The 14365-nt window shown below is 44.4% G+C and overlaps 1 protein-coding gene across 1 annotated transcript in view; it reads left to right on the top strand.

The window, feature by feature from the left end:
- LOC147706522 (alpha-2-macroglobulin-like protein 1) overlaps positions 1-14365 on the top strand; it is a 290022-nt gene that overhangs the window by 109167 nt on the left and 166490 nt on the right. Inside the window, exons 9-11 of the mRNA XM_086932987.1 lie at positions 6521-6635; positions 8594-8709; positions 9656-9823. Of these exons, the coding sequence (XP_086789113.1) occupies positions 6521-6635; positions 8594-8709; positions 9656-9823 (399 nt within the window). The remainder of the gene's footprint in view (positions 1-6520; positions 6636-8593; positions 8710-9655; positions 9824-14365) is intronic.

Genomic DNA, 14365 nt, shown 5'->3' with positions numbered 1-14365 from the left:
CCCAATAACCCAAGGACCATCTTAGAGCTTCTGGACCCTTGGATTGATGATTTGGACACTTTGAACCCACAAGAAGAACTTCAGGAAGAAGTTCCAGACTCCTGGAACAACTTTTGGAAAAAGCTCCATCTGGTGACCGACCCAACGTCGAGATTCATGCTGGCGACATCAATCAGCGACCCAGCCTGGATTTGAGGTTTGTCCCACTGAAAGCTCTGGAGCTCAACACTTCCAGGAGTGGGCTGCTGTGTTGCTGCTTCTTGGCTGGGCACCCGGAGTTGGACTGCATATTCCACATTACCCAAGATTACGGTGGAGGGACCAATTCATAGCCATTTCCCACTGCCTGATGCGCTATAACGCGCCTATTCTTCACCCACAGCACAGGACGCTGGGGTACTGCTTCTTGGCTGGGTACCCGGAGTTGGACTGCATTTCCCACATTACCCAGGATCACGGAGAAGAGGCCAGTTCTCAGCCGCCTCTGGCTGCCTGATGCTCCTTAAAGCACCTATTCTTCACCTGCTGTGCAGGATGCGCACAGGACAAGCCTGGGCAAATCCCAGACCCATCTGCACCCATCCGAAACTGTAGGATACTGCCCCCCTCTCCTCTGACATCAACCATCTGGTGGTCTGTCTCCACCCTCACAGTTTTTATTCCTCCTTCCCTCCCGAAGGAATGGGACTATGGGCCTTTAAAAGCGACTTTCCCTTGGACATTGTTTGCATACAACTATTTAATGTCTGATGTAATTATCACACCTGGGGAAATTGTTTTCTTGTTTGCTGCATGCCGAACTGGTTGATTATGGTCAAAAGAGAGGTAAAGGGAGGAATCCCTGCCCTGTGTCCCCTGCGAACGCACAGCGATCAACTGCATGCTGGAATGAGCCCTAGGGGTGGTTTCCGTGGGCCTTGGTACTGCCCCATTTGGTATTTTGCCCAACCAGGAAGATCCTCAAGCCTTGACTTTGACTCCTGCAAATGACTTAATTATCATGTCTAAATCAGCTGAGGACTCAGAAACCGAGGGCCCAGGTAAAAGCCCAACATTGAGAAAAAAGTCTATGGGCTGAATCCAAGTTAAAGCCAAAGATAAGAGCCCAAATGTATGCAGGCATGCCCACAGAGGCAGGCCACTGCAGTTAACGAAGGGGTGGTAAATGTTGCTGCTTCTACATCAAAATCTACAGGTGGAGATATAGAATCTTGTATCCCTGACCAAAGTCTTATGGACCTAGTTCTTGAGAAAAGCAAAGACTGCCTTATAGGAGTAATCAAGCAAGAACGTTTCCTCTTACTCAGACGTCTCTAGATGCCATCGAGGCCCAAATATCAGTATTTAAAGATGCGCTTGAATGCAGGGGACAGGTAATAAAGATATTGTGGGCCTCCTTTTGACCAACATAAACCTGGGTCGCATGCAGGTCAGCTGGAGGGACGGGGCACAATGAGGTCATTTGGCAGGGGTAAAGAAACAACTTCAGCCTCCGTAGCCCGCAACCACCTAACCAACCATTAGGCTCAATTACACAATGATACTGGAAATCTAGGTGTGCCAGAAATAGAACATGGGAAAGTAAAATGCCCTCTAGAGGTTACCCACAACTACCCCCTGAGTGTACCCCTTTTTTCATTATTTTAAAATATGTCCCTGTTCTCTTAAAAGTAGATAGAGAGGATTATACAACACTGAAGAACAAGACAGTGCACTGGATGAAAATAAATTCTGGATGGTTGGGGGACCTGACACTGGAGGAAGTGTGTGTAAGGAGGACGCCATGGCTGGAAGCTCACTCGAAAGAGACAACTGGGGACTGCATAATAGTAAACTTTAGAAGGCCATGTATGGTTGAACTATTACTGCCGTGCCTCACACAATGACCCCTTGAATGAACAAAGTAGTAGATCTACCACTAGAATATTTTTACGGTCCCTATTAGCAAGACAGATCAATGACTGTGGCTCTAGATCACTACGCAGAAAGAGCTGATCAGCCTTTAGAGAGACAGGGCAGCAGGTATCAGGCACAGAATTACAAACCTATATTCTCTATTGCCACATCAAAGAGTTTTGCCCTGACTCAATTAGATGATCAAGATTGACAGAAGGATATGAATGAGCAAGGCTTTTGTGAAGAGGGAACAGAATCACAGGTCTCCGATGTAGCAGGTGTAAAATCTAAATTGAACAACATGGATTTGTTAAACACCATAAAGTCTTCCCATCTAATATGTCTTCAGGAAACCTGGCTCAGGGAGGATTTCCATTTAGATGGTTTGGTTTGTATACTTACCCCTGCCACACCCTTGGCCTATGGGAGACCCAAAGGTGGAATGGTGATTCTAATCTCAAATCTATCGCCCATTGTTACCAAGATATTCTCAAACAAATCTCCAGACTTCTAGCTGGCATATTTAGTAATTGATCAAAAGTATGAGGTTATTTTAAGAAATGTGTATAATAATGTTTTTAACAATACGCATAATATGATCGTTCTGGAACTAGGTGAAGAACTAGAGATACTTGCTAATAAGATGGGCTAAAATTTTGTGTACCTTTGGGTTGGAGACTTTAATATAAGTAAGTGTCAGAGCTCCAATAGTGCAGTCTGTGGTTTCCTGTGTATTCACAGAAGGCACTTGCTCATTTCGATATTCACAGAAGTTAGGAGTCCTAACTTTAGGACTCCTAAATGCCTTCTGTGAATACCGAAAGTCTTAAAGTTAGGATTTTTCTCAATTTTGGAGTAGTAAAGTTAGGACTCCTAACTTTAGAACTCCTAAACTGAGAAAAATCCTAACTTTAAGACTTTCGGTATTCACAGAAGGCATTTAGGAGTCTTAAAGTTAGGACTCCTAAGTTCTGTGAATACTGAAATGAGTAAGTGCCTTCTGTGAATACCAAATAGAGTAAGTACCTTCTGTGAAAACCAAAATGGTATTAAGTTTAGGATTTTGTCTTAAGTTAGTTCTGTGAATCTGGCCCAGAGAAACACGTGGCACTAGGCAAGGATGTATCCTTGCACTGCTTTTGTTCTCACTGTATATTAATTGAGTGGACGGCCTCCTGCAGAGCATAAAAGCTGACACACCTAGAGTGGGTCACCCGTCACACTACAATTTTATTATACGCAAGTGACGCTGTGCTTTTATCTAGGATGGTAAATGGTCTGCAGCAATTGATAGATTGTAGCCTTTATGGATCTAAAACTCAAACTAATCAAACTGTGTACCAAGGTTTCTGGTAAAAGATTAAAAAGGGGGAACTGTCATTATGTTCAGGGTCAAAAACGACATGAAGTAGAAATCTTTAGTTACCTTGGCATGCTGTTTTCACTGAGAGGAGATTGGACACCAACTTGAAAACTGCTAAAGTAAAATTTATAAGAGCCACTTGAGCGGTGCACAACTTTGCCAAAAAGATAGGTAGCAAACCCCTCACAAAAATCACAACATTGCATAAAAGTAAATGCCTTCCAGTTGTGTTATATGGAACCTCAGTTTAGGGTTGGACAAACTGCTACAGAGACAGGAAAATACAGGAAATTACAAAGAACAACTGCCTGCAAAATATCCACAGGTCATGCATCAAGAAGGTAAATCCATACATGAAGACCAATTCTTGAAAGACTCTGCAATCAGGTAAGTGTAACCCACAGTTTGCAAGGGCTCCTACTCTGATTTATGGAGCTTTGATTATGTCAGTGGAACTGCATTTTGCGATGCAGGGCGCACTACGAAATTCGTTTTATTTATTAAATTGTTTACTTACCTCCAATTATCCATATTCCGGTTTTTAGCAACCCCCACCCTGCCCCTCCCCGCCCCGCCTTTCTGCCCCACCTCAACTCCCTCCACGGGCCGTGGCTGCTATTGCCCTGCTGTAACAAAATGCAGCCAAGGTACAGACAGGGTCAGCTGTTGCGCGGAGTCAATATCCCGATTCCCTGACACTGGCCTGGATGCTGGGAGCCAAAAGAAGTCCGGGAAGTGGCGCGCTGAGCCAGAAGCCAGTGCTCCGGGTCTACACCATACCCCTTACAAGGGTAATAGCCAAATGCATTCGAATTGCTGCTGAACCCACGAAGTACATATGAGGCCAGCTGCGTCTTCTGCAACCTAGACGCTTAATAAGTGGGCAGAGCAGAGACGGGAAACATCCTTTACAACGAAACTTTTTCCACGCAGTACCTTTACAACGCAGGATTTACAACGCAAGTTGTTACAACGACTTGCGCTGGAGGGCGCTGTAGGATAGGGAATAGTTTAATTTATTATCCAAAACCTTCCCTACTATCCACGGGGACTGGAGTTGGAATAATAAATTAAACTATTCACTATCCAGTGCCCCCCAACGCAAGTCGTTGTAACGACCTGCGTTGTAAAGGCATGCATGGAAAAAGCATGCGTTGTAACGACATACATCCAGCAGAGACTTCTGGAAACACCACATGGAGGGGGGAAAGACCATTCATTTACTCTGTGAAAATCTCATGTCTCCAAAACAGATGTCCCTGGTGAGCCAGCTGTCAACAGCAGCGTTTGAGAGGTAATCCTCACCATGGCACTGCCAGTATGGCAACCAAAAAGAAAAGGCCAGCAAAGCAAGGCACTTACCTGATGTAATTGAGCATAGGCAGGAGGAACTGACATAGCAGTCCACAGCAATATCAAAAATGCCTTTTGCAGGTAGTGGAACCCGGCCTCTGCCCCCATGCTGATCCTGGCAAAAAGGGTTACAGGGCAAAGGTCTCCAAATACAAGTCACACTCCTGGGTCTTCTTCATCTTCCAGCACTGACGAAGCGGTGCACCGGCATCATACCCGAACCTGCCGTGGGCAAACAATCCTCAGGCTCAGAGAGGTGCCCACACTTTGGGTAGCTGTCACTGACCCCTCAGGCGCACCGTCTCCCCTGTGGTGCTCCTTGAGGCAGGTCTTTCGGTAGGGTGCAAAAACTCCACAACTGCTCCCTAGGTGGTTAAGACTCTTTGGGCGGTATAGTTACATGAGTGAGCTGTGTCTCCCAGGGGTCAGGAATACAAGCCCAATAGTCTGCCAAAAGTGATAGGGGTACATGAGGGGACACAGAAAGAGAACCAAAAGCAATTCCAACCAACATAACAAAAAACAAAGTAACAAGCTGGAAAATTAAGTTTACAAAAGCGATCACGCACACATAAGCCACACCCGGTTGTAAACTCCGCTCCACCGGCAGTTGGCAGAGTTTTTGCCAAACTCCGTGGTCCAAGTGGAGTGCTGAGTGGCAAAACTCAGTGAACTCTGCCGACAGAGTGGAGTTTGCCGCCCACCCCTAAAAAAACACAAACTCACAGTATCTCGTCATCTCTTTAGCATTCTGGAGTAGATGGTGTGAGGGAGTTGAGGCTGCCCAGTTTCGAAATTAGCTGCTTCTTCCTCTTCCCTGTGCCATTGCACAATCTCAACTGATGGCCTGTGCTACTACTGCTCAACTTTGGACATTCAGCGATTGTAATTTTGCCTGCCCTAACGATCATTGGCAAAGTTAATAGTTCTCGCCTATGCAGGATCTATAGGTTTTGGCAATTTCTTTTTTGCCATGTTGTACATCAGCGGTTTGCTGTGCTGCATGGCTGAAAGCTTTTTAAAAAGCACTATGAATTGGTCAATGCTGGCCAAGTCATTGGTTTTATTATTTTTAATTTTAACCATGCTGCACTGCAAACGTGTGAGGGAGGTGAAGTCGTGGGCAAGCATGAGCAAAGGGGCAGAACAAGCAACGCAAGGGAAAGTTGGGGGTTACGGTGCAAGCAAAAATGTGGGATGTAGAGTGACAGGGCAAACAACAATAGGGCAAGAAACGACAAGGCAACAATGCCAATGGATCAAGAACGATTGGGCAACAATGCCAACAGGGCAAAAAGTGATGGGGCAAGCAGCAACACCATTAGAGCAACAACTACATGGAGGGTGAGCAGGGGGAGACAGCCTGCAAACAAATGCAGTCTTGTGCACACAGTGCAACAACTAAAATCGGAAAGTGCATGAGCATCGGATGGACATTGGGCGCTGAAAAGAAGCAGTACATTGGCTCCAGTGGAGGGACAAGGGAGAAGTGAAGCCGACATGCCTTGACCAAAGATAAGCAAGGAAATGAGAGTTACAATGAAGCCAACCAATGGTAAGCAATAGGCGGGCTGCAAAATGTCTCTCAAGTGACAGCACATGTGCTGTCTCAGGCGAGACCTAAAAATACAACAATACATACTCCTTCAAGATAATATATCACCGGTTTAAGAAAATCCAATAGGCTAATGTTGCAATAGCTAAAATTCACACATCAGCCTTGCCTCTTGCTCCTGCCTGAATGACACTGCTTAGGAATGAACATTTTAGATACTTAGGTCCATTTTTGTTTGATTACAAAGTCTCTTGGTGAGAAATAAAGCTCTGTATAACCAGACACAGTGAATGAAATATGAAGTTCAAGATAGCGTGCGTTCTGATCCGTTCAATGCTTTCATTAACCTACAGACGGACCGAAGTGGCTGCCTCTCTGTCAAAGTGAAAACCAACGCCTTCCCTCTCTCTTCCTACGACTACAAGGACAACTTGGAGGCCAGGGCCTCCCTTGTGGAGGCCGACACAGGTAAAGTTCTCACTGTGGTGTTTAACTTGACGTAGTGCAGAGAAGGAGGTACATGTCGGGGTAAAGCACTGCTCGGCCCAATAACTGACCGAAGACCTTCCCATCCAACTCAACCTCTCAAACACCACTACTGGCCACCAAGGAGAGGTTTCACTTTGACTTCATGACACCACAACAATTTGGACCTTGTGGTTTCTCTTTCACTATGTCCCTCATTCTAAGTTGGATGGCAATGGGCTTCTTTCAGAGTCTTCCTAAGCAGTGATTCTTTTGTCATTTTTACAGCTTCTCATATCTGCCCACTTAACAAACTCTTTCAGGTTCATATTCGTTTATACCCACCGCTGAAGCTCTTGTGCGACTGAAAGCTTCAGCTCAGATACAAAAATGCTTTGAGTATCTTATGTGAGTCTCTGCTGCTTCTCATTCAACAGATTTCTCTTTCTAGTTGAGTTATCTTTTTTAGAACTCATTCTGTCCAAGATCTTTCGGGGTGCACTCTCTCTGAGCTCCTCCCTCAAGGTGTTGCCTCTTTCTCTACATTTCAAACTCTACCCTGACAACCTATCATTTGGAATCTTAGTGAATTTCCAGATATAGCAGGCTAACCCAAAAAAACTCTCTGCTCATTATAGTCAAGAAACATAATTGCAGTCTTAGTCCTGTGTAATGAATGTTGATCTCAGATTTTAAATACAGTTTACTCAGTAAGGACTGTACCATTGATAATACAACACATACACTGCACTTCAAGCATGACCTGCAGATTCTAAACATACAAATTATACCTGTCTCAAAATATAATGTTTGAAGTACATTTTTTGAATACCCTCTGCCTTTGTAGCTCACGTAAGGCATTGTGACCTTTAAAAACATTTGCAAATAAGTAATTTGCACAATAAATGAAAGTGTATTATCACTGGTGCTATACTTGTGGCACATAACCAGGGAGGTTCATGTCCCCTTTCTAACACCAGCATTTCCTTTTTATGTGTTTCTCTTTCGCCCACATGTACAAAGGTAAGTGTGATTACCAAATAGTAACATTTTTGGTAATCGCAAAGACCGTTGTACAAATGTATGTTTTACACATTTTCAGTTTCCCAGTGAGTCACAAATAGACCTACCTCATGGAAATGAATGAGATAAGTCTTGGTTGCTACTCATTGGGAATTCCAAAAATCACAGGGATGGTGGCCTGCTGGAGGGTACCATGTCTGTGATTGCTTTTAAATAAAGCAATCTTTTTTTTTTAAATGCAGCCCATTCTTTTCATTTTTTAATAATAAACAGTGGTCCTTGGGACCACTGCCTGCTCTTAAAAAATGTTTTTACAAACTTTCACAAAAGTGGAAGGGGTCCCTCAGGGACCCTTTCCATGTGCGCATGGATCACCACCTACTTGAAGCAGATGGTAAAATGTTAATGTTTTGCGATCGCATTCCGGTCGCAAAACATTCACATATACCACTGTTATTTGTTACTAGCAGTTATTAGGAAAGGTCACCCTAAATACTTCCTAATACCGAATCGCAAACCCAATTTGTGAATCGGTAATAGCTTACCAAATCATAAATAGGGATTTGCACATTTCAAAATGCCTTTTTCCATTTGCAAACAGGCCAATTCTGTGATAAGGTCCATTTGCAAACACAAAAATTCTTTGTACATGTGGCCCTTAGTCCTTTATCTTCGTTGTTTATCACTGCCTGTCTCTGTCTCTTTCCCAGTCTCACTCGCTTTCCATCTCATAGTCTCTCTCTTGTATCATCTCTCTCACTCACAGACACATTGAGCGGTCTTCGACATGTCCATGTACATCGTTAACTGCTGTGAAATAGGAGGCCATTCCTCTGTGCTTGGAAACTGTCCATGGTCATGCTAGGAAATGCAGGAACATGTCTGGCTGCTTTATCCCTGTCTGTCCGTAGTCTTTCATAGCATCTCGTTTCCTGCAGGAGTGACCATCTCGATGACCGGGAGCTGCAAAGTGTCGCCCACCATCGCCAGAGCTGTTTTCGATATTTCTGATGTCGGTGCAACCTACACGCCTGGAATGGAATTCAGAGGAGCGGTAAATCCATGTAGTATTTGAAGAGCGTGTCAAGGATCATGCCTGAGGACATGCATCAGGGTGTTTGACTGCTGCTTGGGCTTTCTGTCACACAGCTTTACGCGGTCTCTCTCTGCCCTAGCACAATCCCACCCATAGACCCTTCCCAGGGCTCCTTTCCCTGCCTCAGCCCTCCTAGTCCAGAATGAAGGTGGGTGATCTAGATAGGAAATTCGTTGTTGATTAAACATCAGTTTTAGGCAGTAAACAGAGAATGAGGTGGATCGATGGCTGGCAGTGAGGAAGTCACTTACAGGATACAGGATACAGGATATGAGGTGGCAGGAACAGGAAGTGACATTTTATTTGTTAGGAAGTGCATGCCTTTTGTCTGAGACTGACACAGGTATGAATAAGGAAATAAAGCAGCTGTTGTAGTGGTTGACTATATATAAAAGTGTTGTCTACAGGACATCAGATGCCCCTCAACAGAAATTTTTAGGTTGGTGGTGGGATGGGATTTAACAGAAAATGTGGTGGTCTATGACAGAATGAGGTGGAATCTGAAAGCGAGTGAGATGTCATAGTTATTGGACAGGAAGTGAGTGAGGTAGCTGACAGGAGACGAGGTATCAACATCTAGTAAGTCACATTGGCTGGTGGGGAATGGATTGTATAGTCGGCAGGAAACCACATTTTCAGAAGTGTGTCGGTGTGAGACACAAAGTCATTGAGTGTGAGACACGGACGTCAGAGAACAGTGTCATGGTAGACCTGAATCTATAACTGGTTCACTTCAGTCAAATGCCAAGGATGAGGGTCAATATAATTTTTTTAAACCTTAACATTCATTCTAAGACCCTCAGTTCTGGCTCCTGGGACCTCAAACCTGGGCCTGTTGTGTTACCCCAGGCTTGTATCTGGGGTGTGTTTAATTACCCAGATCCTCTCCTTGAACATTGTGCAGGTGCAGCTGTTGCGAGCAAATGGTACCACCATGAAAGCGGAGAAGATTTACTTGACTATCCAAAGTGGCGAGATGGAGCAGGAGAAGGTCTACTTCACTGACGATGCTGGGAGGGCCACCTTTACACTGGATACATCCGCCTGGGATGGGGACATTGCGTATCTGAAGGTAAGTATCGAGGAAGCAGAAAGGTGTTACCTCCAACCTTAGCAGGGCTGTGAGTGTGCGCGCGTGCGTGTGTGTGCGCGTGCGTGTGTGTGCGCTTGCGTGTGTGTGTTTGTGTGCGTGTGTATGTGTGCATGTACGAGTGTGCCTGTGTGTGCTCAACTACATGTCCATGTGTGGGTTTGTGGTAGTGTGTGTGAGTGCATGTGAGTGTGTGAGTGCATGTGAGTGTGTGAGTGTGTGAGTGCATGTGAGTGTGTGAGTGCATGTGAGTGTGTGAGTGCATGTGAGTGTGTGAGTACATGTGAGTGTGTGAGTGCATGTAAGTGTGTGAGTGCATGTGAGTATGTGCGTGTTTTTTGACTCCATGTGTGCATGTTCCGCTGTGCGTGTGTGAGAGAGTTGGCGACTGGATACCCTCCCTGAGCCAGTGACAGTTAAAGTCAGTAGAGCTTTTTCTTAAAGCATGTTTACAAAACAAGTTACATACATACTCCAAAACCCCGGTTTTATAAAACCATAGGCATGGTAGGGGGGATTGTTTGGGTTGATACAAGATGAGTGCAGTGGGACTTAAACCAGTGGAAATGAAATGCTTTAAAAAGTTCAGTTACTTTGTGTTGTTGAGGGTGGGGGATCAAGTGCATTCTTAATTATTTTGCAGTTCTTTGCAATTGTTGGATTAATGATGCTAAGCCTCAGGGAGGAGGTGCTCACGGATAACCTGGCTTTCGCTCCACTATGATCAAGCAATGCATCTCTAGAAAAAGCGTAGAGGAATTATTGTCACTGTTATTACTCTTAATGGCAAATACTTATGAAATATTGTAATCCAAATTTTTGTTGTAGTGTAAACATTTGAATAAATCAAATTAAAAACAAATGTACCCGATTGAAAAAGTTCTAGCACAAACATTAACCAATAGCGTTTCCATTTTGTCCTTCCATTGGTGCCCTGAGGTTTTGTCCATCGCTGGTAATGGCAGGACCGTGTGTACTAAGGATATACGTCTTACCTGGTCTTCCAGAGCAGGTGGTGTATCCTGTACACCTAACAGAAGGCCATCAAAAAGGGCGCTCTGCCAAAGAGGAAACGCAGCAAGGGAGAGAATAAGAAAGGAGGTGGGATTTGGGAGAAGGTCCAGAAATGCGTAAGATCTCAGGAAGGGCAGGAAATATGGACCTTATTTAGAGTTCGACAGATGTAGGACATCCGCCACAAAGTGATGATTGTCCAGTCCATTGTATCAGGAGTGCATCGTGTCAAAGGGCACTTTAAACACACCGGTTGGGCCTCTACCACCGTTTTTGGGGGTGATCCTCCTCTGCCAAACTCCAATTAAGGCCCTCTGTTGGTTCTTAGGCTTTGAGCACTTCTAAACAGCTTTGAGTCCCCAAAACATGTCCTCACTTGAAACTGAGCCTGGTATATTATTTGGAAGTGCTCAATCAGGCATTAATAATTTCACTCTTCATGTCCACCAATCCTTCTTTTTCTTACCACGTTAAGAGAGGCCAGATGTTTGCTCCAGGGCGCTTCCTTTGTTGGTGCCTGGCCATTCTAGGGAGGCTGGTACTGTTGAGATGTCTCTTGTTCTGGATGAGTTGTGGGGTTGTTTCCTTCTGGATCTGCTTGCAGTCAGGCATCTCTTTTCAAGGGATCCCACTGAATCAGATTTTGATTCTACTGAGGGCCCGCCTGGCTCACGGGGAAGGATGCAGCTCCCATCCCTTGTTAGAGCCAGCTGAAGAGAGAGAACTATGCAAGTCCGCACTAGAGTGCACACCTGCACCCATATTGAATCCAGGACTTATTGTAGCAAAGAGCTGCCAGATGTGAGGTCATTTCACGGCCAAACTATAATAATCCACGGTTGAGTATTTCCAAACCATTGGATAGCCAAGGTATGTCCATGAACACAGTCCAGAGTCCACCTCCAAAAGTCTTTGTTCCTTACTCAGTCTCAAGGCTTTACCCCACACTCAGATTATATAACAGTGTGGCCTACTTTTCTCAGAACCTGAATTTGTAGGAACCACCAAGTAGTGACACAGATGTTTTCCACTAGTGGCCAGGATAATACGTAGAAGGTCTGGAGGTCAGAGAGGTAGATCTCGGAAGCTTCCTTGACCCTCGGGGTAGCTTGATTGTGCAGCCAAGGCCTAACCCAGAGGTGGAGGTGTGAATGTTGAATCCCATTAAGTCTAACAGAATGACACTAAATAAATATAGGTCCTTAATTAACATAACATAACAACTTAGCATAACATAATGCATCTTGGCGCAGAATAACAGCTGTTTATTGTTGAAAGTTTAGTATAGTTGAAAATAAATAACACTTTAATACACACATCAAAATGATAGTCCAATAATAAAGAATGGGGTTAGTCTCAAGGCCCTAGAATAACTGATCAAGTGATAAAACAAATAATATAGGGACCTGATCTGCTGTTTGTTGATTGGCTCAGAATTCTGATCCACATGTTCGCTTTTGCTGAGTGCTTCTCATAGGAAGCAACGAGTCCTGTGCGAGCTTGGAGTAGGAAGACTCTCCCAAGAGTGTGCTAAGACTTTTACCTCAATGCTCGTGGAAGTGCCCTGGGCATGCAGTGAAAGTCAGCAACAAGTATCAGAGTCAAAGTAGGCTCCATGGAGGCCACTACTGACCCTCTCTGCAAAGTCGTAACTTTGTGTTTTTTGTGAAGTAAGCCAAAGTCTAAATAAAACAAACTAAAAGTTAAATAAAATCAATAAAAAACTAAAGTTAACCAGAATTGGATAAAAGTTCAGATATCGCAATTCCTGATCCAGGGTGTGGTGCTTCCACCGAAATACTAGGATCTCCTCCCATCTTGTAGACTGGCCATGGTAGCCCTAAAGGTTAATGGGACCAGTAGCCCAGGAACTACTATTAAATATTTGATTTCCCCAGGGAAACTGGGTTACTGAACAAGGTTATTAATGGAGTTAGGTGACCCTGAAAACTCACAAGGCTGTAACTTTGGAACTGCTGGCCATGGTTCGAAAATCCAAGAGTGGTTGTACTGCAGGGAATCTTTTTGCTTTCTCCACTCAGTCTAGCAGCTCCATTGACTTTAGAAACTGACCCACTGGTTCAAGTCACACCGCTTAAAGTGTCCCACATTGAGGATGGTTCTCTCTGGCTCCTACCCCAAAAGCAGTTAGTAAATACCAACCCTGTCTTTGCCAAGTTTTGCAGGATGGTTCTTTGAGTCTGTGGCCTCAACCTCTCAAACGTGGTTGCATTGGCTGGCTGCTTAATGACTAGGTCAGTGTGGACCCCTCACGATAGTTAGATATCCAGGATAATGAAACACCAGAAATGGTCAGTAGAGGATTCTCAGTTGTGGGCTCACTTGGTGGTTCCGGGTAGTGGGTTTTCTACAAAGAATCACCACTTGTGGGGCCACTCATCTCTACAACTTCCTCTATGTCATTTTTCTCTGGTTCGGGTTCTCAAGTGCTCTGGTCTCCTTCAGAAGGTTGGGGGTTCTTCTCTTTGCCAACCTTCTCGAAACTAGTCATGCCGCAGTCATTCAAATTTTGAAGCACTTGTAGCAGGACATTATTTGGACCTTTTGTCTCTAGCTTGGGTGTCCAGTTCACCTCTACTTCCTCTTTCCTGGTGTTACCACTGAAACATTTTGTGGACCCCATAGATTTATCTGAAGAGTCGGACCAAAAGTTCCTCGTCCCTGAATTCTCAGATCAGCAGACATCCCATGAGGCAGGACTCAGAGAAGCCCACCTCATTAGAGAAAAAGGCATATCTTACCTGTATTCTCTTAGCATACGCAAGTAAAATATATAAATTGTGCAAGACTATGACACAAATGGTACATTGCAGAGAATATTTTGTGTGTATGCCACGTGAAAAAGGCAAGAGCTTTGTGTATTTTGAGGTTTCCCACTGCTTGGGCATGTCTTATGTGATTGTAATTGTTGAGGATAGATGTCAAGACACTTCTAGTTAGTTACATATAGATTTATTGTAGGACACAGCTGAGTGCACACCTCACCAGCTAACCAGACCATCAACTGACAAGAGTGGAACCCTCAAACAGTACAAGATAGAATGCACACAGGTATTCTGGAAGGCTGGGAAATACGGAACACATAGGAAGGTCTAATGAACAGAAGTGGCCATCTTGGGAGAAGCACAAGTATACTACAGTAATCTAGCTCTAACATTTCAAGTGGCTAGGGTCTTCTAGCCCAACTCATGCAGACTGGTGGACCTCGGCCATAAGAATTAACAAACTTGACAGGATAGGAAATGCAAGTAAGAGATTTAAGTTCTGGGAAAGTTTCGAAAGTTTCTTAAACCCCAAATAAGACCTAAATATAAGTCCTATGATTAATGCGATACATCTTCTGGTGGACAAGTATGATACTTGTCGAGTAGTCAAGTTGACTAGCTCCACTCATTCCAAATCAGAAGCAATGGTATGTAACGGGTAAAGGAAACTCTTCAAAAACCAACAAGAGGAAGATAAGAACTCCCCAGTCAAGAGAGACCGAGG

Source organism: Lissotriton vulgaris, chromosome 7 (assembly GCF_964263255.1).
Source record: "Lissotriton vulgaris chromosome 7, aLisVul1.2, whole genome shotgun sequence".
In the NCBI taxonomy this organism is placed as follows: domain Eukaryota; kingdom Metazoa; phylum Chordata; class Amphibia; order Caudata; family Salamandridae; genus Lissotriton; species Lissotriton vulgaris.
This window is presented reverse-complemented; position numbering and strand designations above follow the sequence as displayed.